This window comes from Planococcus citri, chromosome 2 (genome assembly GCF_950023065.1).
Source record: "Planococcus citri chromosome 2, ihPlaCitr1.1, whole genome shotgun sequence".
In the NCBI taxonomy this organism is placed as follows: domain Eukaryota; kingdom Metazoa; phylum Arthropoda; class Insecta; order Hemiptera; family Pseudococcidae; genus Planococcus; species Planococcus citri.
The window spans coordinates 32785835-32810031 of NC_088678.1; the positions used below are offsets into that span (position 1 = coordinate 32785835).

At 34.0% G+C, this 24197-nt stretch overlaps 4 protein-coding genes across 5 annotated transcripts; all 4 read left to right on the forward strand.

Annotated features, from left to right (window-relative positions):
* Positions 1 to 166: 166 nt before the first annotated feature.
* Positions 167 to 5228, forward strand: LOC135835453 (facilitated trehalose transporter Tret1-like). Of its 2 annotated transcripts, none has more exons than XM_065349714.1 (6): positions 167 to 457; positions 556 to 746; positions 1326 to 1391; positions 1477 to 1612; positions 1868 to 2053; positions 4086 to 5228. In XM_065349714.1, exons 3-6 carry the CDS (start codon positions 1353 to 1355, stop codon positions 5090 to 5092), a joined length of 1368 nt encoding a protein of 455 aa, XP_065205786.1. In that variant the 5' UTR covers positions 167 to 457; positions 556 to 746; positions 1326 to 1352; the 3' UTR covers positions 5093 to 5228. The 2 variants fall into 2 exon arrangements, with proteins under 2 accessions (XP_065205786.1, XP_065205787.1); XM_065349715.1 differs by having other exon boundaries at positions 556 to 700.
* Positions 5229 to 6055: 827 nt separating this feature from the next.
* On the forward strand, positions 6056 to 10681 carry LOC135835454 (facilitated trehalose transporter Tret1-like). Its single transcript, XM_065349716.1, has 4 exons — positions 6056 to 6349; positions 8093 to 8228; positions 8322 to 8507; positions 8595 to 10681. Exons 1-4 carry the CDS (start codon positions 6281 to 6283, stop codon positions 9614 to 9616), a joined length of 1413 nt encoding a protein of 470 aa, XP_065205788.1. The 5' UTR covers positions 6056 to 6280; the 3' UTR covers positions 9617 to 10681.
* Positions 10682 to 10893: 212 nt separating this feature from the next.
* LOC135835457 (facilitated trehalose transporter Tret1-like) lies at positions 10894 to 19358 on the forward strand. Its single transcript, XM_065349719.1, has 4 exons — positions 10894 to 11026; positions 13943 to 14078; positions 14179 to 14364; positions 17795 to 19358. Exons 1-4 carry the CDS (start codon positions 10988 to 10990, stop codon positions 18799 to 18801), a joined length of 1368 nt encoding a protein of 455 aa, XP_065205791.1. The 5' UTR covers positions 10894 to 10987; the 3' UTR covers positions 18802 to 19358.
* On the forward strand, positions 19305 to 22197 carry LOC135835456 (uncharacterized). Its single transcript, XM_065349718.1, has 4 exons — positions 19305 to 19445; positions 19542 to 19677; positions 19760 to 19945; positions 20924 to 22197. The coding sequence occupies exons 1-4, from the start codon at positions 19401 to 19403 to the stop codon at positions 21949 to 21951; spliced, it is 1395 nt and encodes a 464-aa protein (XP_065205790.1). The 5' UTR covers positions 19305 to 19400; the 3' UTR covers positions 21952 to 22197.
* Positions 22198 to 24197: the final 2000 nt, after the last annotated feature.

The following is a 24197-nucleotide window of genomic DNA, read 5'->3' on the forward strand; positions in this document are numbered from 1 at the left end:
TAGTTACCAAGCACTTTAGAAAGTAAAAGGTTGCATTTAATTCGGTAGGTATATTTAGAGCGATGACCTACGTAAAATCTACGAATCCGACACTATCAAATAATTGATCCTAAACGAATTTATACGTGTAAAAAAATTACCAAGATTACGAGAGTTCTAAAAATTACCTACAGTGGGTACTTCTAACTAACACCACGCGTCTCGAAAACTTTCTTTGCATCACTTGTAGCTAACGTGTTCGTTGATAAGATAAAACAAAAACGCTTAGAAACGCTTGTAGCATTTTGCGAAAATTCGTCGAGGTTAATTTTTAGTATACCTATCCACATAACACGTAACTATGGATATTTATTGTTTATACGCGAGAATCCTGAGAAGAAAATCTTCACGTTGACCTATTTTCTTTTTCCAACTTTGAAATGTCGAGTATGTGGAATTTAAACGTTTCAGACACAAGGTATGTATGTATTCGTATGAGATACCAACAGTACAATTTGTAATGTTCATTCTTTAGTAGTAACTCTAGAGTATATTTGATCTGATTTCTGTTCACAGCGATTTTCTTTCAATAAAAGAACCGACGAGCATTGTTTACCCATGTCAAACTACATTTTCAACAGGAGTGTTAAACATGTTGCCTACTACCTCTTTTGACTGGACGTCATAAATACGAAAAACAAATATGTACTAGTAGAGTATAGTAAGTGTAGTATACAAATGAATTGGTGTCTACAGCAATCAATTGGGTATGTTTTGATAATATTTCAAGAAAAGTAGATCTATTTTAAAAAGAGCATAAGTATAGACTAAAAAAAGTCAGCTTTTAATAGATTGAAAATTTTTCAAAATTCAAGCTAAGAAATTCCTTATTTTTCCACTCGTCTAAAATTCTTTCCAATTTTCCAGCATAGATTACCGTATGGCAATAAGCACATTCATTGAAAACTTCTCAATTAGAACCAAAGTTCCTCAATTAGGTAGATCAATTTTTGGCAGCTTCCTCCCTTCAATAAGAACAGTCCAAAAAGACAATAAATTATCGCTCAATTTGCCTAATAGTAATATGAACAATGTGTGAAAATATCGTTTATGACGTCACAATAATTTTACACTCATTTTAATGACATTGATATTTTTGATGGTACATCTGCACATCACGAGACTGAACATTCGCAAACTGTAAATTTAAAGTTGGCCACAAAAAAACGTGCAAACAATGGCGTGTTTGTGTCTCCCAAAGAAGGATAAAATGATAAGATTAAATTTCAATGAGCTTCAATAACTAAACTAAGTCATTTTATTTCGATTTTGTATTTTATTCGCAGTGAATGCAGTGAAGTGAAAATTATAAAATGATCGGAAAATTTATTCAAAGTGGGCTAATAAAAGAGGTACGTTAAAATGATATTTTCAAGAAAGAGGTAATTTTATTGTACCTACGGTTGAGTTGCAATTTTGTTCATTATTTGCTTTCAGGTAGTTTATTCGTGTGTGATTCTCTCAACGTATTTGCTAAATGGTGTAAACCGAAGCTACTTGGCGTTTTTATTTCATCAACTCGATTCACCAGGCTCTTCCATTGCTGTCAATGACGAGCAAAAATCATGGATAGGTAGTATTGTTATCTTTTCCTACCAACATAATAATATCACGGTATTGGTATTCGACAATGAAGCCCCCTCTCTTCTCTTTGGAGGAAAGATTTATTTTTGAACATAAAAATTGAATTCTTATGGTGAAATTCAATATTTCAAGTTGAATTTCTGACTTGGTACCTAACAAGAAAAGTTCAATATATTCGTATACATATGTACAAGTATAAATATTGTTCTTCTTTTTTACTCACCTTACAATTCAATTTTTGCAGCCGCCTTTATAAACTTACTGAGTCCATTGGGATGTTTCATTGTTGGGATTATGATGGACACTTTCGGGAGAAAGATCAGCGTACAAGTGATATTCATACCATTTATCATTTCATGGTTAATGATAGCTTTTGCTAAGAATGTTTCCATGTTTTATGCAGCGACCTTGATACAAAGTATTAGCGTAGGTAAGCAATTAACAAAAGTAGGTATATACCTACGTCCTACTACCTACCTAGCTAATAAGCTGGTAGAGGTATGCTTTTTTTTCGGAAACTACATTGTAATAGAAGTGAGATAGGTTACTAAAAAAGCAATCAAATCGTAGCCTGTATCTTAATTTCAACACGTATCATTGAATAACATTTAAGAAAGTCAAAACAATTTAAAATTTTCTGATTTGTTGTTGTTCATCATTCCAGACACATACCTACTCATTTATTGCAACAAGAAGTCACCGTCATTAAATGAATAAAGTCTAAATAGTACAAATATACATACTTATAGGGTATTTATACAGGATGTCCTGGCACAGAATAGGCCCCTTTCCTAAGTAAAATAGACAACCCATTCTGGGCACAAGTATGCATGTTTGCCTAGCCAGGGATTTGAAGGAGCTTAGCTCTACTTGGGTAAAAAATTTTTGTTTTCAATTTTGCAAGGCAATTTTGACCTTTTGCCAGCCAAGAACCTTGTTACTTGATATGAGAGGCGCTTTCTATGTGGTCCAGCATTGTGTTTAGTTAATCAGGAAAGACTAAACAATCTGGGAATAAAGTGTTCAAAACAGGATTATTATTATTTTATTTTTCAACTCTTAGATAATTGTCCTCTTTATGCATCATTATTATCATTACTGTTTCTTAAAAAAAAAAAAAAGTCACTACCTTTTAAGTTCTAAGAAATCACTTCCAAAAAAATTCAGAATTTTTTTCCTCTTAAAAAATTAGCAAAATGCATGAAACACATACTACCCAATAAGTATGGAGAAAAGCGTGCTTATTTACAGAAGTTCCCAGGAGTTTAGTTTTGGCCAATTTTCAAGGGGAAAAAATTTGGAATTTTTTATGGAAGTAATTTTTTAGAATCGAAGCACTGGTGACTTTTCAATTAATCAAGATGGACAGTTCTCGTGTAAAGCAAAGTCAAAATTGTCCAAAAAAATCGAAAACAAAAATTCAGGCTAGACAAAGATACATATTTGTACTCAGGATGGGCTGCCTATGTTACAGGTGAAAGGAGCTTTATTTTGAAGTAGGACACCATGTATCTCTTCAAACCAAGGACTGTGACTTGTGAGTAAACACCATAAAACCCATTCAGAGTAAAAAGTATGAATAATCTTTCAGAATTAAAGGGGCGGAAGGCATACTTACTCTCTTTTTAAAAAAACTATTCCACCTTGTTAATCATTTTCAGTTTGTTTTAAAAAAATACTTACATAAATGAAACGAAATTGAAAGAAAATGCAAAAATACCCCACCGGTCAACATTTTACAAGCTAAGTTTATTTTTCAAATTTTGGAGAATGTTTAAAAATCAACAAAGCAAAGGTGATGAAAATCAATATTTTCCTTCATTGATCTAAAAAAAGCTTACATTTAGTCTAGTGTGAACGTATTCTACGTATTTTCAACCTTCCAAAATCGATTGGCAATGGTTTTGGACCTTTGGAGCAATTTTGGAATCTGTAGTATTTTTTTTTAATTCTCGCAAAATTTTTCATAGGTACCTGACTAATCTAGACGGCTAAAATTATGCACTATGTACCACATTTTCAGCCCTATACACCAACTGAAGGCAATTTAGAGTAGTTCTAGGGTTTCAAGTACTGATTTGAAAATTATAGATCACCAAAAACGCTTTCAAATCTGCACGAATAAGTAAATTTCAGTAAAGACGTAAGTAGGTAGGTATGTACTAATGTGAATCAATACGTGAAGGAGATCTACTTCATTACCAAATTAATTATGCACAATTTTTTCATAATTTAGTTCTCGACTTTTCATTTTGAGAGCTAGGGTAGGCAATTAGCAAGCACATATACTCATACTCTGAATAGGTTGCCTTATCGTCCATTTGAAGGAAAGTAATTGGTTTTTGAAAATCCAAATCTAATATAAGTACATATGTACCTAGGCTCAAATTCACAGATACTATAAGAACTTCAGCATTTGAAAGCTTCATTTACATATTTATTTATTTATTTATTTATTACAGGAATGTCCTATGGTACCTCAATCTACGTATCAGAAATATCAACAGCTGATCACCGAGGAGCACTGCTAGGCACAATCGAAATACTTTTCAATTTAGGTATTCTACTCTGCAATCTCCTCATGTACTATTTAAAATGGTCAACGGTTTCTCTGATCTTCACCGTCGTATCAGCAGCCACTCTTCTGATGACTTTAATACTACCAGAATCTCCCACATGGTTATACTTGAAAGGACGTAAGGAAGAAGCTATCGATACTTTGACTGCAATTAGATGTCAAGATCGAGACTCAATCAAAACTGAAATAGATGACATGGAGAATTACATGTCATCTCACGTAAAAACCAAACTCACCCAAACAATCAAAAACTTCCTACGTTCGTGGAGACAATTTTTCATCGTGTTGACTATGTTCATCCTGCAGCAAAACACAGGATATGCTATATTGACCATGTTCATCATTATGATAGTCGATCGTCTACATATTCCTTACCGAAGCACAGACGTCGCTCTCTTGTATTCGGTTACTTGCTCTATTGCAGGTTTTATAACACCGTATGTTATGTATAAATTCAATCGTAAACCTACTTTGGCCATATCTGCAATCGGAATGTCAGTTTGTGCTGCAGTTGTACCAATCTATCAGCATTTCTTCGAGTCATACGATGAGAAACCATTCTCTTGGATTATTCCAGTAGCTTTATGCTTGTATGTAATATCTTGTAGTATCGGAGTTCTTCCGGTAGGCTTCACCATAGCTGGGGAATTATTTCCAAATGAAGTTCGAGGTGTAATGAATGGTGTGCAAGGAGCGATCGCATATTTCTACTGTTCATTGTTGTATAAAATCTCACCTTGGTATTTGACCGCTTTTGGAGCGTCTGGGGTAATGTGGACGTTTTCTGGGTTCTCTATGTTGACTGCATTGTTCAGCGTGTTTATTTTACCAGAAACTAAAGGTAAGACTTTGAACGAGGTGCAGGAGAAATATTTCAAAAAGAAGCGATAACGAGGATAAAAATCAAGTGATTTCGTTTTGGTGTAGAATAGAGCTTTCTTATCATTATTTTATTGCTATATATATATTTTTTCAAATTCTTACTTCTGTGATGAGAATTCCCTTAAATAAAACTATTAAGACTGAATTTCTGTATCATTTGATTTTTTTTATATATATATTCAACATTTTGGAGACTGGGTTCAAATATCTTATGAGCGTAGCATAGATTCCAAGATTCAAAGAAACGAAAATGAAGGCAGATCCACATATAGCTTTTAACAAATTAGAAGGGTCCAACTGAAATTCAGCACCTACTAACCGTGGAAAAACAGTACTCCAAAAGTGAGTAACGGATATAAAAAAATCGTGATCATTTAAAAATTTTTATATTTCGATATAATTTGACTTTCTGTACAAGAATTTGTTGAGTTAGGTCAAGTTTCCGGGTAAAAAAAACCGAATTTCTTAATTTTTAGTAAAAAATAAAAAATCCCACTTTGTGGATAATTTTTAGTTTTTTTTTTTTAAAACCCATAAATGGACGTCAAAAACTTGTCTTGTCTCCTTAAAAATGAACCAGTCCTGGTCTAGAAAGATATAGAAATTCAAATCGTTCACTATTATAAAGTCCAAAGTCTTGTACAGCTACCTATCTCGTTTTTCTTAATTTACCCTAAAGTACTCAATAAAATTAATTTACCGATCGATTTCTTCAAATTTACACCTTCTCACTGAGTCACACCTTATTTATTATTCAACTGATAAAGATGACACCTACAGAAGCCAAGCACGGGCAAAACGATAACAAGTATACCTATATACATCTTTCTTGATGAATTGATGCCTCTGTTTATTAGATAGCTTTGTAAATAGCTCAGTAAACACTGCAATATTAATTACTGTTCAATTCGACCCATCAACGCAAATATTGTTCAAGATCATCGTTCATGGCGCTATTTCGCTCTACACCCCACCAATATGCTCATTTTAATTTGACATAACATTGTACAAATTGTTGGAAATTTTACAGCGTAGATAATTGTATAACAATAAGTTCTTGCAAAAAGGTGGTTTATTTTTTGAAAAAAGATTATGTGTATCGCGATAAGATTAAATTTTATATAATAACAACTTATAGAGTACCTATATAGATAGGTACCTACTTACTTCATTTTACCAATCTAATTTTGATCGTGAATGATAGTGGAACCGAAGGCAGTGTCGAAAATGCCTGTAAAATTTTTTCGAAAAGGAATTATCAATGAGGTATGTCAATTTTTATTGGGTATTTTGTTTTCTAACAACGTGAAAAATATCTTCAAAGGATGTTTCGCATGATTAGCTTAAAGGTTACTCAAATTACGTGATTAAAATGGAATATGAAAAAAAAGAAACACAAACAATTTGAACATTATATTAGGAGCCAAATTGGATGGCCATTTATTGCAGGAAAAAATTGCACTAAAATAGAAAAAATGAAATGAAATGTTGATTTGAAAAAGAAATTTTAAAAATAGCATTGTTCAAAGTTAATTGCTTTGTTTTTAATTTTGCTCCAAAAGAGAAGTACCTAACTAAAGTACTTACTTCAACTTGCAAAATATGTTTTTCGGTTGGGACTCAATTATTGATTTAGGCCTACCTACGTCAACGATTTCGTACTTCTAAAGAAAAAATGGACACATCTTATATACTTAAATAAATGAAAGAAGATGAAGAAAAACAAAATTTATCCACCTGCCTAAAAAATGCAAAAAAAAAAAAAAAAAAAGACAAATGAAAATAATAAAGAGTGAAGGAATATAATTTTTTTTCAAATTTGAATTCAGTTTGAATGATTCGTTCAATTTTTAGAAAAATAATTTAAAAAGTAACGTCAAACCCACTTCAGTGAATTTATTTTTCAAAATCTCAAATTTCATTTTTTTTTTTTGAAAAATAACAACTACGTACTTGTGAATAAAATTTTAAATAAAGAGACCATAACATTCTTCTCCCCAAAAATGGGCTCGCTGAGTCACTGGTAGCTTCTTGAAATAAATATCTACTGCTCTCATCTCAAGAGATGGAAGAAACAATCGACAACCCTGAAGAAGTTCATATTTTCCGAATGTCGATTTGATCAGTTCTAAAATATACAAATTAAATTTCTTGAGAGATATGTCGAAACTGACAGCAAACATTTTGAATTAAATTAAAAGAAAAATCAAAAAATGCATTACTCGTAGGCATAATCTTCTTGGAAGCTAAATTTAATATTTTGAATTTCAGTAACTTTTTAAAAATTCAAATTGGACTTTATTAAAGTTAGAAGAAAAATTTGGAAAACATTTCATTTTAAACTGTAACTACATACATGAGTCATTTTGATACGTTCAAGAAAATATTGAGATTTCCAGATTTTGGAAAATTCCATAAAAATGGCACAACTGGAATTCAGGAGTCACAAACGATCAATCCAGAAACAATTCCCCATTCATTATTTTGGTTCCTCAAACACCGAACTCAATGGTATTTCAAATTGGATTTTTCCGATAAGATTTTTGGTAATAGATAGCCTAAATAATGTTCAACTCAAAAATTGACCTGAAAAGCAAAAAATTTAATTTTGAATGATTTCTGAGAGTAACAAAACTCGATTTGTGAAGTTTAAAATGGAGCATTCAGCATAATTTTAGTTCTTCATCTCAATTTGATCAAATTTTTATGGATATCCTATTCATTGAGACAAATTAAAGTGTTCAAAAATCAAAAAAATTGAAAAAATAAAATTTCAGCGGTGAAACTTTTTTAAGATCGTCTTTTTGGATATAATCTGATTTTTTGAAATCAGAACTAGACATTTTTCTTTCAATTCAGGTTTCTCTCTCGTTCATTATGAGAGAAATTACCCGAGAAGTTTTCACAATTATTTTTTTTCAGTCCATCTGATCGTGAGATACCTACAAATAATACGTGTTTATTTTGTTTAATTTGACATTCAATTCAATGATGTCCCTTTGATTGCAGGTTCTGTATTCATGCATTATACTTTCAACGTATTTATTTCATGGTATCAGTCGAAGTTATCCATCATTTTTATTTCACCAACTGGATGCAGCAAACTCTACTATTACTGTTAACGATGAGGAAAAATCATGGATAGGTAAAATTTTGGCCAATTGTGCCTACTTACTTATATATTTATACTCCTATTCAAGTCCCAAACAGTGTACTGATTTGAAGCATTTTTTTTTAGCTGCATACATCAACTTACTTAGTCCAGTGGGATGCATGTCCGCAGGTATAATAATGGACGCATATGGAAGAAAGTTGAGCGTACAATGTGTATTCGTACCATTTCTCGTATCCTGGGTAATGTTGGCTTTCGCCAAAAATGTTTCTATGATCTACATGGCAGCTCTGATACAAAGTATTGGCACAGGTACACATTTGAAACACCATTCAATCCACTTTCTGATAATTAAAGAATCTGCTAAATATGTACTATACCTAAGCATGTTATTCACAGGAATGTCGTTTAGCACCTCGACATACATATCTGAAATATCAACAGCTGATCACCGTGGAGCATTATTGGGCTCAGTCGAGATCATTTTCTGCCTCGGAGTATTACTTTGCAACATTCTGATGTATTTTATGAATTGGTCGATTGTTTCGATGATTTTCATCGCTGTCACAGCACTCTCCCTCGTGCTGACTTTCATATTACCTGAATCTCCTACATGGCTATATTTGAAAGGACGTAAGGACGAATCGATCAATACTTTGATTTCGATCAGAGGTCAAAATCGAGACGCGATCAAACCGGAAATAGAAGACATGGAAAACTACACGTCATCTCAGGCAAAAACCAAGCTCAGCGAAACCATTAAGAATTGTTTCTTGGCATGGAAACAATTTTCCATCGCTTTTGTCTTGTTCATCTTGCAACAACATACTGGATACTCAACGATGACCTTATTCATCATTATGATAGTCGATCGTCTGCATATTCCTTACGCCAGTACAGATGTCGCTTTGATGTACTCGGTGGCCAGCTCAGTGGCCGGATTCATCACACCTTACGTTATGTATAAATTCAATCGCAAACCTACTCTGACCATATCAGCAATCGGTATGTCGATTTGTGCAGCAGCCATTCCAATCTACCAAAGTTTTTCTGAATCGTATGACGAGAAACCGTTCCCCTGGGTAGTAATTGTAGCATTGTGCACGTATGTAATATCATGTGGTATCGGAGTTCTTCCCATTAGCTTCACCATAGCTGGCGAATTATTCCCTAATGAAGTTCGTGGAGTTCTCAATGGGGTATATGGAGCAGTGGCTTACCTGTACTGGTCATTTTTGTATAAAATTACACCGTGGTTTCTGGCGGAATTTGGAGCATCTGGGGTAATGTGGACGTTTTCAGTTTCTGCATTACTTACAGCTTTATTTAGTGTGTTTGTTTTACCCGAAACCAAAGGCAAGACTTTGAATGAAGTTCAGGAAGAGTATTTCAAAAAGAAATCAAAAAATGAGCTTGCTTAAGTGTCCGTTTGGTAGAGAAGTTGAATTACTTTGGAAGTGAGTCTAGTCAACTTTAGAAAAAATTCAAGTACTTAGTTACCAAAATTTCATTTTTTAAGCCATCGACCTTTTCTTCTGACCTCAGATGCAATCATATTTAAAAGGTCACAAATGTAAATAGGTTCCCGAGTTTCAACTTCTTCTTCAAATTTTTTTGCTAAATGGACAAAATTTACGTGAATATAATGAACTGGTTCAATATCGAAAATGAACTAAATTATATTTCGGTCATTAAAAAATTGAACCAACCATGGAGCATGTGAATCTCAAAACTCTATACGTAGGTCCTTCAACTTTGGCATTGAATAGAGAACATAGACATTTCGAACGAATGTAGTAACACGAGCAAGGCGAAGGCAATTTTATTCAAGTTGAAGGTCAAAGAAACTACTCGTAGAACATAATCGTAAAAACTCTCGTGTGTTTTAATATTGAGTAATTTCACTCCTTCAAATCTTGAAACTGACAAATTAATTTACACCTATGTAGTTGAAAGAAAACAATATCACACCTACCTAAGTACAAGGTTTGTAAGGCTGAAAATTTCTTATATGTAGAGCTTATCTTTAAATTTTGTTAAGCTAAGTATAGATAGTGTACACATAATATTTGTCATTTAAGTTTTTTTTTCTTTAAATTACAGACAGCTAACACAGTATTTGTAAATTTAAACTCCAAAGTCAAGTGCTTACTTGATAAGTTGGATATCTTCATTGAACATACAAAACACTTCAGAGAGAAATTGAAAAAAGTGCCCATGATATAAATGAACAACTGTGTGTAATTGAGTATCTTTATCAGTTTAAATTATTCATTTCAAGCACTTGAACCGTAAAATTTCGGTTATCATAAATACATTTTCTGATCGATTGTTATTTAATATCTACTCATTTGTAATGCTATTACATTCGTGGTATCGATAGAGAAGCAATTGGGTACCTATCGTTGTAATATGTTTCCCTTCTTAATTTTTACCTCATTTGTAAAATAACATACTCTCAATGCTCATTATATGTATTAAGCACATATGGACCTATTACTTTATTTTTCTCTTCTTCTAGTATATTTTTTGGCGGGAGCGTTCATATTTCTACCTTGAAAGAACATAAAGAAAAATCAATCAATATTCTGACTCATAATCGATACCAATTTTACAGGTCACGTGAATCGTGCGTTGTAATTAAGCTACAAAAAAGTGTACGAAATGATAAGATTAAATTTTATTTAACAACTCGTAAGGTTATATTTTAAGATAAATATGAAGGTAGGAAGATACCTACCTTATTCAACTTGAATTGTTCAAAACTCTTGGTGAAATTTAAGTTGTGAAAAATGTTGCTCAAATCTATTCAGAAAGGTGTTATAAAAGAGGTACGTTGAATATTTATTTTATGTGCAGTTTTCGAAACAAAAAATTTATTAAAATAGAAATTTTCAGAAATATTTACACGCATCTTCCTAAGTTAACACCAGAAATTACAAGCAAAATGAAAACCACCTATCCCCTCCCATTGTAGGTACAGTTCAATAGTTCATACTCTGAGCTTCGAATTAATATTTTATTGGTATTTTTTAAACCAAATATCAAAGAGACCTTATTATGGCTTCGAAACTTTCAGCGATCCATAATTTATTTGGTATCTGTCACAGATAGGGCATACCTACCTACATGACTCGTCTAGTAGAATTCATTGAGGTGTAGAGGATTGTTTGCACACAAATTTATTTGCACGTGTAAGTATGGTTCGCAATCAGATGAAGTTTCAATGCGTGAGAATAACATGTCACGATGACACAGCCTCAAAATATAGGTACCTAATACTTATTAAAGAGATATCCTAACCCCCCTGCTCCCAAAAAAATATTCGAACTATACACAGTTATGTACACACTCACATTAAAAGAGCATACAAAAATAAAAATGAAAAGAAATAAACATGAGGGTTTTTATGGAATGGTTGGAGAGAATGGTTAGAAGAGGAATTTCGAAGTAAATACTCTACCAATACACGTCGATACTAAACCAAATTTTGGTATCGTCGATGATCCAAATTGGACCGGATGAAGGTTTCTAGGGTTCGAGAGACATTACAAAAAATTCATTTTCCAAATTCTGGCGAATTTAAAAAAAAAAAAAATTGAGCGAAATAAAGTAAAATAATCAATATTTTGCCAAATTTGCCCAGGGAGCTAAAATTTGGTATGTTATTTCTTTTTAACCTCAAAAATCGATTGAAAACGGTTTCGAACAGTTCTCGGAATTATGTGGTAGAAATTTTCATATTTCACCAAATCAAGTTGAAAAGCTAAAATTTACTTTGTACCCGAATTTTAACATGTCGATATTATTTTTAATGGTTTAAAGTCGCACTGGAGCTCCCAGACATTTTAGAAATTCTTGATTATCAAAAAATGAGGCTATAAAATCTACTCAATTCAACTTTACATATATAAACTCGGTTAGTAGGTACCTACTTATTAGTGACCTATTTGACCGATTCCAAAATGATTGGTTGGTAAATTGGACAGGTTTTAGGGCGTTATTTCAAAAACTATAGGCAAATTTGGAATTTCTAAAATATGGCTGGAGGCTCTAGAACTGCTGGACAGCACTTTCAATCCACTCAGCATGTTGAAATAAGAGTATAAAGGACATTCCAGCTTTTCAAATTCATTCAAAAATCCGCTAGAGGTTTCAGAACTATTCAAAACGGTTCGAAACTATTTTTAATCGATTTGGCGGGTCAAAAGTAGGGTACATACCAAGTTTCAATTTTCTAAGTCAAATTAGTAAAATTTTGATCTTTTTACATTTTAAGCTCTCTGATTTTACTTATGTGTAAAATAAAAAAAAAACTAAAGTTGAAAAATATATTTGAATAAGGTGCACCGGGGGAAGTTGGAATTCGGGGTAAGTTAGAAAACTTGCTCTAGTGCCTAGAGGTTTATATCTGGCAAAGTGCCACTAAAGGTGACTTGAGGGTACTACCCCTACTTCATCGCGGCATAAAAATTTTCGTAATTCAATTTCATTTTAGATGTCTTTGGTTCAATTGTATTTTGTTGTTGTTTTGAACTTATTTTGAATTTGGTCTAAAATACAGACTTTCTATTTCTTAGTTTTTCGCATACAGCGGACGAACCGTGCGTCCTAGTGAAAATCTAATGAGAGTGATCTCAAAGAGAATTAAATTCTCTACAATTTTGTTTCTATGCAATTTTTCTAGGATGCTCGGTTTGTGATCTACGCCTCTGCAAAGTTTAGCCTGTTCTGACTTCCCCCAATTTAGGTAAATCAGGACAGTTTATATTTTATTCCACTGAGCGAAAGCTACTGTGTCAATCGTGCTCAAATTTTTACCATAGGTTAAGAACCCTTATGGGAACCTACATAATAAATTTGATCCATATTGGTTCATTAGAAGGGGAGTAACAGCTGGTCAAAGTTGAAATTGCGAAAAATCATTCTGACTTGCCCCGGTGCACCTTACCTGAAATTTTGGCTCCCATTCGAGGCTTTGAGGTGTTAAATCATCACGTCATAATATTTATAGCAATTTAAGCAACATAAGTGTGACATGCCTTGCTGACTCAGGAAATTGAAGGGGCAACGCCTCCTACATGTATGCAAGATGTTGTGAGCAAAGACTCGTTCAAAATGCCTCATTTTCTACTCATTGTTCATTGTTCTAAAAAATTGAATCGTTGTAATAAAATTGTATAGGAATTGAAGTGTTTTTAAATTTTTATTTACCTACTCCCAAAATCGAAGAAGCTCTAATTGAAGTACACCTAATTTCTGCTCCTTGCAAAGTTCCCAATATGGCACAATTACCTACTTTGAATTAATTCGTAACATTCAGGAAATTGTGCATCTCTAGAAGAATCAACACTGAATAGGTACTTCATAATATTGCCCCTTTGATTCCTAAAGTAAGCAACCTTACTAACACTAATACAGTTTTTAACAGCTTTTTTTTTGAAAATTGAAGGAAAGGAAAGCAATGAATGTAACATTGTGTAGCTGTGAAACTATGTGTTGGTGGGGAAAAATGCTCAATAAAAATTTTAGGATTTGATTGACCTCTGGTTTGAATTATTTCTTAAATATAGGTGCGCAGAAATTGAGCTACTCCTCCTCGGAAAAGATTCAAAAATTTAAGTTAAAAAAAAAGCAAAAACATCAGCAATAATTTTTCAAACTTTGGTATTTTTTGGGCACTTGGATGGACATATTATCTAGACATCACTTTTTTAGAACTATTTATTTATTTATTTTGTTTCTAGGTTTTTTTCTCATGCGTTATACTTTCAACTTACCTGTTTCATGGAATTACTCGAAGTTACCCGTCATTTTTATTTTACCAACTCGATTCGCCATCTTCATCGATCACTGTGAATGACGAACAGAAATCATGGGTGGGTAAGTAATTTTCAAAGAAAATCATTCTCAATTTATTCACTTACTTATTCGTTACGTGAGCCTAAACAAAATATGACCTAAACTTATTTTATGGATGCAGCTGCGTGTATAAATTTATTGAGTCCCTTGGGATGCATCTTTGGAGGCATATTGATGGATACTTACGGAAGGAAGATCTGCATTCAAGGAGTGTTTGTGCCATTTCTCATATCATGGCTAACCACAGCATTCGCCAAAAATGTATCCATGCTTTACATTGCAGCTTTAATACATAGTATTGGAACAGGTAAGCCACAAGAAACCTCCATACCTTTTTTTTTTTTTTTTGAAATAGTTTATTGGAGAAGAGAATAATTACCACCTACTGATTTATAGTAGGGGTACCAAAGTGAAAATTATCAAAACAATGGCATCGGAAAGATATAAAATTTTTGCGATATTCCTTCGAAAGGGGACCATTTCCCGACCCCGAAACCACCATTACATTTTTGAGATCGAATTGCAAAACCGATCCAGGGGTTCCCAAAGTTGTGAAAATTGAGCACCTTCGTTGTCATCTGTTTTGGCCAATAAATCCTAACCAAAAGGGGGTAGAGGGGTGTTTGTGGTCTCAAATAACTCGTATTGGATCACTCTTAAAATATCTACCCATGACCGTTCTCATTTAGTGATTCCCGACATTTCAGTGGTTCCCAAAGTTGAATTTTTGTGTTCCAAGTTTTTGAAGTCACGCATTCAAACGAATATTGCATTGCTAGTACATACATTTTCCAATCAAAAAATGTTTCAGACAAAAAATTTGCAAAATTTTATGACGAATTCAAAAATGTGTCATTTTTTTCCTTATCATTGATAGGGGCCGAGGTGAGGGGGTTGGAACGTCAAAAAACGTGATCTAACAAAGTTGCATTCAATCCTGAATTTGAATTTCTCACAAGGTTTTACCGTTGAACTGTCCTCTTCAGTTGAACTTAAGATTGTTCTCGATACACGCCACCACAATCCACTCCCCCACGTCTCACCCCCCTCGCTGGAGCTTCAATAACTACTAAAAGTGCACTCTGAACCTAAAATAGCCTCCTTCATGAGGTTATGTTGCTAAAGTGTTGACTCCAAATGAACTTTAGATACCTCTCGATGCACTGGGCCATGATATCCCCCTCCTCCTTCTGTTACTGCTCCATTATCATTAAAAGTAGCCTACATTTTTGAAGTTGAAAGTTGTAAGTAATATTTTTACAAAAAAATTATTCTACATATGAAACAAAATGAAAAAAGAAAACCGATATAGGATAGGATTAGGGGTTGAAAACTGAAATAAAATTATTTTTGGTTCTTGGTTTTGGCCGCATTTATATTTGGTTTCTGGTTTTTAGTTTTTCCGTATTTTTATTTGTTTTTGTGGGATTTTGGTTTCAGTTTTCAGTTTTCAGTTTTTTTTTTTTTTTTTTTTTTGCCAATTAAATACAGCATTATGCCACCTTATTCTGGGTAGTATTAGTAGTGACAAGACAATCGGACCTTTTTTTGTATTTCCTTCTTTAGGGGACGCTAAATCGTAAATTTAAGTTGCAATTCATCAATTTGCATAACCCCCCTGGTGGCTGGCACTGTGTTTCGAGAAAAAAATCAAGTACCTAAATTATTTTTTTATTATTTAAAAAAATATTTTTGGAAATATAAGCTTTTTGAAATGAAAAATTTTGGTCACTTTTTTTGCTCTTCTGGTAATAATGTTCCATAGTTCAAAATTTTCAATGTGGCAAACTTGAAAGATTTTGTATTTGGATAATATTGTGACCTGAAAAAAATTCAAAATTTTTTTAAAAAGTTACCAGAATTTATTTTTTTTAATTCTTTCATTTTTTAGTTTTGTTTGCCAATTTTTCGATATTTTCAAACTCTCCTTTTGGGAAGACTGCGACACTGCGTCCCTCCACCGCACTCCCTCACAAAATAAGCTCTGGTGGAACTGGTGACAATTTATTCCACTCACTTTACTTCAAAAATAAAAGATGGATGAGATGTTCTTAAAAACATAATTTTCAATCAATTTCAATTTTTTTTTCAAACTCGAAAATTGAAAATCGAAATTCACATTTACAGAAAAAAATCACACTGAACATTTCATATTTTCTTTATGACTTTGAAGAACTCATTTTGTCAGCACTTGGCACTTTAACAGCTACTTCATACGATTTTGTTATTTTCAAGCACACAGGTTACAATGTTACATAACTGTTACGAATAGTCATGGTGTCAAAAAAAACAGAAAAAACCCAGAAACTAGCAACGATTATTTCTGGTTTTGGTTTTTGGTTCACAGTTTTCCTTGAATTTGTATTTGGTTTTTAATTAGTTGGTTATGATCAAATATTTTTCATTTTTGGTTTTGAGTTTTGCACGCAACCGATTTATGTTTGGCTTTTTCTTCGTTCTAATTGTTCAACAGTTTCAACCCCGAGAACTTACAAATGAGATGAAAAATGAAATAAAAGTTAAAAAATGACAAGGTGGATACATAGGTACAGATTTTTTCAAAGATATGCATTTATCCATAGAATCGCAAACCTGAAAATGAAATTAAAGTGTAAACTTTTTCGAAACTTAGACACCTACACAGTTGAAGAAGAACACAAATAATAGCTGAAAACTGTTCACCCACAACTTTGGGAACCCCTGGATCGGTTTTGCAATTTGATCTCAAAAATGTAATAGTGGTTTCGAGGTCAGGAAATTGTCCCCTTTCGTGGAAATATCGCGAAAATTTTATATCTTTCAAATCACCAGTAACCGTTGGTATATGTTTTCTATCCAGTTCTGGCGTGAAATATAATCTTTGGGTCAAAAGTAGGCTTCGAGTGATTATAGAGGCTTAAGTGGGGGTGTGCGGCTCGATTGTGGATCCGTGCGTAGGAAAATATGTAAAGTTCATTAATTAGAATCAACACTTTAGCAACATAACCTCATGAAGGAGGCTATTTTAGGTTCAGAGTGCACTTTTAGCAGTTATTGAAGCTCCAGCGAGGGGGGTGAGACGTGGGGGAGTGGATTGTGGTGGCGTGTATCGAGAACAATCTTAAGTTCAACTGAAGAGGACAGTTCAACGGTAAAACCTTGTGAGAAATTCAAATTCAGGATTGAATGCAACTTTGTTAGATCACGTTTTTTGACGTTCCAACCCCCTCACCTCGGCCCCTATCAATGATAAGGAAAAAAATGACACATTTTTGAATTCGTCATAAAATTTTGCAAATTTTTTGTCTGAAACATTTTTTGATTGGAAAATGTATGTACTAGCAATGCAATATTCGTTTGAATGCGTGACTTCAAAAACTTGGAACACAAAAATTCAACTTTGGGAACCACTGAAATGTCGGGAATCACTAAATGAGAACGGTCATGGGTAGATATTTTAAGAGTGATCCAATACGAGTTATTTGAGACCACAAACACCCCTCTACCCCCTTTTGGTTAGGATTTATTGGCCAAAACAGATGACAACGAAGGTGCTCAATTTTCACAACTTTGGGAACCCCTGGATCGGTTTTGCAATTCGATCTCAAAAATGTAATGGTGGTTTCGGGGTCGGGAAATGGTCCCCTTTCGAAGGAATATCGCAAAAATTTTATATCTTTCCGATGCCACTCTTTTGCGATTTTGAAACGATAGACCAACATGGTACCCCTACTATTATGATTCGATTTTTTCCGCAGGAATGTCTTTCAGCACATCCACATACGTTTCGGAAATAGCCACTGCTGGCCATAGAGGTGCATTATTGGGCATCGTTGAAGTAATTTTCCACATCGGCGTCTTTATGTGCAACTTTCTCATGTATTACATCAAATGGTCCATTGTTGCATTCATCCTCAGTGTAATATCAGCGATCTCTCTGCTATTAACTTTCTCATTACCAGAATCTCCTACTTGGTTGTACTTGAAAGGACGCAAAGAAGAATCCATCAATACATTGACTTCGATTCGATGTCAAGATCGAGATGTGATTAAATCCGAAATAGATGATATGGAGACTTACACATCGTCTCAAGTAAAAACCAAATTCAGCGAAACGGTTAAAGACTGCCTCGCCTCTTGGAGACAATTCTGCATCGCATTCGTATTATTCTTGTTGACGCAGGGTACAGGATATTCCGTAATGACCTTGTTCCTCATTATGATAGTTGATCGCCTAAATATTCCATATCCCAGTACAGATATCGCTCTGCTGTATTCAGCCGCTTGTTCTGTGGCAGGTTTTATTACACCTTACGCTATGTATAAGTTCAATCGTAAACCTACATTGGCCGTTTCAGCATTGGGAATGTCACTCAGCGCAGCTGCGATACCTATCTATAAATTGATCTTTGAAGAATACGATGAGAAACCATTCTCTTGGATTATTCCTTTCGCTTTGAGCATGTATGTAATATGGAGTAGCTTTGGAGTGCTTCCTGTTGGTTTCACCATTGCTGGAGAATTATTCCCGAACAAAGTTCGCGGTATAATGAATGGTATTTACGGAGCTGTAGCTTACATCTATTGGTCTTTTTTGTATAAAATCACACCCTGGTACTTGTCCAAGTTTGGAGCATCCGGAGTAATGTGGACATTTTCTGGTTTTGCTCTACTCACAGCTTTATACAGCATATTCGTTCTACCTGAAACTAAAGGTAAAACTTTGAACGAAGTGCAAGAGAAATATTTCAAAAAGAAACGATAATAATGCGGATTAAAAAAAAAACGAATTAATTCTCGGTGTTATCATTGCTTTCAAAGAGTAATTACCTTTCCTTTGTGTGTTGTTTTCTCGCAGATAAATTTGTTTACTTCCTCAATTACTATTAAAACTATCCCAGTAATAAGAAATTCTCTCGACGAAAGTATTCATGTCAAAGAACTGAATTACTATCTGTTTGGCGATATAACCATCTTTCAAATTAGCTACGTTTATCTAATTATAAAAACGTCACGTAAATACCACCCAGTCCTAATAAATGACAGAATTGTCGTATCACGCTTCTATAAGTTACCTGTATAAACTTAAAGCCTTCGGGGCACTACTTCATAATATTTCGTATTTTAAATTCTCACTGAACAACGTTCGTGATTTCATTGGCGTTTTGTTTGAACGCGTGATAAGACAGTGTACACTCGAGTAAAGAGTTGCATAAAATCACCAAAGAATAAATATTATACCTATCTTAATTTCTAAGACTCTAAGTATTTAAACCAATTGTAAAAAATTTTCGCCAATAAAATGAATTTGCCAGTCAATAATCGTTTAGTTTTGAGTCAAGTGCTAGAGAACCAACATCTTGAATGAAAATGTTCTTACAGTTCAAAGTCACCGGATTGGTTAAAGAAGTGAGTGCCTGCAAATAATTTTTATCGGTTTAATTTACCTACCCCAAGTATCGATTTTAACATATTTTAAAATTTTTATGGTTATTACTCGTGTAGATCTGCTTCTCATTCATAACCTTATTAGGTTATTTATTCATTGGAATCAACAGGAGCTTCATTGCTTTCCTATTTCATCAGTTAGAAAAACCTGATTCTGAGATCAAAATCAATGATGATCAAAAATCGTGGATTGGTAAGCGTTTTCAAAATATTGGGAAACTGGTTCACATTCCTAATTTAAATTCCTCCTTTAATTAGCACATTTTTCCATACAGCGAGCTTTGTTGTATTGCTCAGTCCATTGGGATGTTTGTTTTCTGGGGTGGTTATGGATGTACTGGGAAGAAAGTTGTATATGCAGATGATCTTTGTTCCTTTTGTGATTTCATGGTGCATTATATCATTCGCCAGTAATATTGAGATGCTTTATACTGGAGTCATTGTACAAAGCGTTGGAGGAGGTACATACCTATTATTTTTTAACAGTTCTATTAAAATTAAAAAGCCTGAATTTATTCATTTCTACTAATTCTACTCTTCAAAAATTATTTTTAAAAGTTGGTCATCCAAACGAAATCAGGGGACATCGCGAAAAAAAATGTCAAAAGGATTGGACCAAATTCAGTGGAGAACTTTTATTTTGAGTGGCCCTATAGGAAAGATCCTGGGTCCTCAAAGAGCAGACATTTTTGAAAAATTGTGGTTTTTCTCGCTCTAACCTTCATCAAACCTGTTTTGAGAAAAATTGTCCAGTTCCATCAGATAGTATTTGAGATTCTGCATTAATCTAGGACATTGTCATCAAAATCCACGACCACTTTTAGAGCTCTACTGAGATCGAAAATTTGCAAATCACTTATTTCAAGTTCAAGATTTCGAATTCGAAAATGTTTTCTTCTGAAATATTTCACATTAATTAAGCAAAATGATTGAAAAGGTACGTCTGAAAGTGAGAAAATAAGTAACCACCTTTTATGGTCATTATTGAAAATTTTAAAAAACTGAAAATTTTGATACGTTTTTGGCCATTTTTTTCGATTTTTGAAAGGGACGATAATGAACAAAACATTGGCACCAGTGCGTCTCAAAAAGTTTCCCAACTTCCCAAAAGCTTTAAAAATGATATTCGATATTTTAGCCCTAGATCGATTTAGTCTCAAACACTTTTCTCAAAACTAGTTGGATAGAGTCTAGAGCGAAAAAACCACAACTTTTTGAAAATTTCACCTCTTTGAGGATCCATGTCTTTCCTCTAGAAGCACCTCTTGAGCTAAAAAATTGTTGAGTGACTTTTAGCTCAACATGAAGATTTACACTGAATTAAGTCAAGATCCTCCCACACTTTTTTTTTCGCGATCCATCCTAATCTAAATAGGTATCCAAGAAGCAAAGAATCTTCAACCACTTACTGAATTCTAATGAAATTCTTCCTCACACAGGTATGGCCTCAGCAGTTGCAGCCTACATTTCAGAAATCGCAACAGCCGATAATCGAGGAGCTTTGCTATCCACCATAGAGATCACATACTCCATTGGCATAGTAATCAGTAACTCGCTCATGTACTTGCTACCCTGGAAACTCGTCGCCTTAATTCTTGCTTTGTTCTCAGCAGTAGCCTTGGGTCTCACGTTCCTCCTACCCGAATCGCCAATCTGGTTATACTCCAAAGGCCAAAAAGAAAAATCCATCCAGGTCCTTGAATCATTACGATGTTGCGACCAATCTCAGATAGAATCTGAAATCCAAGATATGGATCAAGCTTGCAACTCGTCAAGGCCAAAGCTAACTATTAAAAATACTCTTCTAGGCTGCATCAGGGCATGGAAACCATTCCTTTTAGCCTTCTCTTTATTCGTACTCATGCAAAATACCGGATATACTCAATTAATTGCGTACGCCATGATGATCATAGAGCGATTAAAATTACCTTTTCAGAGCACTAATATAGCATTACTATATTCTGCTTCTGGTTTCATCGCCAGCTTTCTCACTCCGTTCACGATGCATCACTTCAATCGTAAAACTGCCTTAACTGCATCGGCAATAGGAATGACACTCAGTTTAGTATGTGTAGCTTTATATGAAGAATTTTTCCACGATGAGCTGGTTAAACCTATGGCTTGGATCGTGCCTCTGGCCTTGTGTATTCATGTTTTCAGCTGTGTTCTCGGATTACTTCCGATAACCTTTATTATAACAGGGGAAATATTCCCTTTGGACGTCAGGGGTACACTGAATGGTGTATACGGAGTAGCGGCGTACATTTATTATGCTGCATTTTTCAAACTCTTTCCTCAATTTTTATTCAATTTTGGGGTGAAATTCCTTTTCTGGACGTACACCGCATTTGGCCTCGTAATCGTTCTCTTTGGTATTTTCTTACTACCAGAAACTAGAGGCATTACATTAAACGAGGTGCAGCGAAAGTATTTTAGTAAAAGTTCTGAAAAGAAAGAGCAGGCGTGATTTAGGGTTCTAATTTCTCAAGTGAGGACTCAATATCTATCACACATGACTCGAAAATGAATTGAAAATACTCTATATGAACTTCAGATGATTAGAATTAGATTTTATATACATAGTAGATACCTACTAGATACTCGTGCATAGGTGAGTAGATATGTGTACAAGACTGATAAATTTACCTGATTTTTGATTTATCTGTGTATTGTATAAGTAAGATACCTAATAAATTTTTAAAATTTGGAAAAAGTCCTAATTTTTTAACCAATCTGTCATCGATTCATTTCAATGCACGCATTTGTATCATGAGTGAGATTATTTGCCAAGGTTTAAGCATCGCTTACCGTGAGAAGAGCTTACGAATGCTCACATTAATTCGGCATCGTTTTAATGAATGATCAAAAAATATTACTGACACGAGTTAATCACGGATAAACTGATAAGGTGCGAATTCACATAATTACTTACCATATATTTACCGACTGATACTGCGTGAAAAGTGTTGAAGATATTGTCCAGTCTTATCAATTTACAGCATGCTCATGACATCAAGTAAGTCAGGTAGGTAAGTTACTAACAAGTATTGCCACACCCGCCTTCTCTGAAAATCAATAACTACAAATGAAGATTAGGTAGGTACTTGACGTCAGTATGGCATAAACGTGCTTTTCATTATTTTTTTTTGGGAGGGGGGGTGCTCATATATGCTCAAACGGTCAATCAGGTTTCAAGAAGACAAAATTTTGCTATTGGGATAAACTTTGAAGAAGTAGGTACTGCTAAAATTACTTATATTAATACCTAATGGTATTTAACATTTTTTTACCGTTGGCAACAGTATTTTTTGACTAATCGACAGGTAGGTAAGTACAGTAAATAGTCATTTTTGACAAATTAATTACGTAAATAATTCACTTTTCATAGACCAATTCAGTAAATTATTTACTGAAAATCCAGTCAAAAACTACTGTTATCGGAGGTAGTGATTTGAGGACATTTTGACTTCTTCAGCAGTGAAATTTTTGACTGCTTCAAATTTAGAAAGTTACAACTAACCAATTATTTATTTTGAGCTAAATTCAAAAATAAACAATGATTTTTATTTCGGCCTTAAAACTTAAACTATGTATGTACTTGAGGTAAAAAAATGGTACCTACTTAGTTTGACAGTGAATTTTGAACAGCTAAAAATTGAGTTTTGGCTTAATCTCAACCGGTTTGAAGAGTTCAGTTTATCCACATTTGAACTGATTTCCAGGCACAACCCTCAAGTGAGTTTTTTTTTTGTCAGAAAGTAAGTAGCTACTAGCTAGGTGGTAGGTCTAGTTACACTCTTATTTTTAAGTGGAAAAACACACTCATGTGTCACCATAGAAATCGGTTCAGCTGATCAAATTCATTTCCACGCCTTCTGGATAACTTTGAAAATTCTCGAGAAATCTAAAATCACACTGCTGGCTCTAGAACGGCTCGAAATTGTGACATTCGGCTTTGGAGGGGGGGTGGTGGTTTTAGATAAAATACCGCAACCGCAATTCGTGCGAATTTCAAAATTTTTACTACGATAAAAAATATTTGTATTATTGAAATGTTTTCCTTGCAATTATAATTTCCAAAAAAAACATAACCTGTGAATTGTTCTAAAATCCTCAAAAAAACATTTTTATCAAAATACCTGAATTTCTCGCGAAATTTTAACCCATTTTGAAAAGTTGCGTGACACTATTAAAAGGTAATCGAGAATTATTAAGTGTGGTGGTTATTATCGATATGAATACCTTGGGGGGGGGGGGGAGGATAGAAATATTCCCTAGAGAGTGAACATTTCTCTTTAACCAGCTAGCTCAGAGTACACTCAGTAACACGAATCATCTAATGACATTATCACATAATGTGTCCATTTTTACATGAATAAAAACAGATATGAGACGATTTGTTTAAATAATATATTTACACAAATATCCCTGCAATGTAAGCCAAACAGAGTATATAAAAACTGGGTACATAGTAAGGTTGCTAGACTAGGGGTCTTATGTCTAGTCCTACATCACACGGTGATGAGCAGATTATGAGTCGAAGACTGGCAATAAGTAGTTAAACTTAACATCCCTTGTGAACTAGTCGATATACCCGAGGATATACTCGACGTTGTACTCACAAAGGATGAGTAAGGGAGGCACAAGTACCTCAAAACACTGTACACTTCACCCTACACCTTTAGGCTCTCCTAATACTAAGGCCTGTTTAGG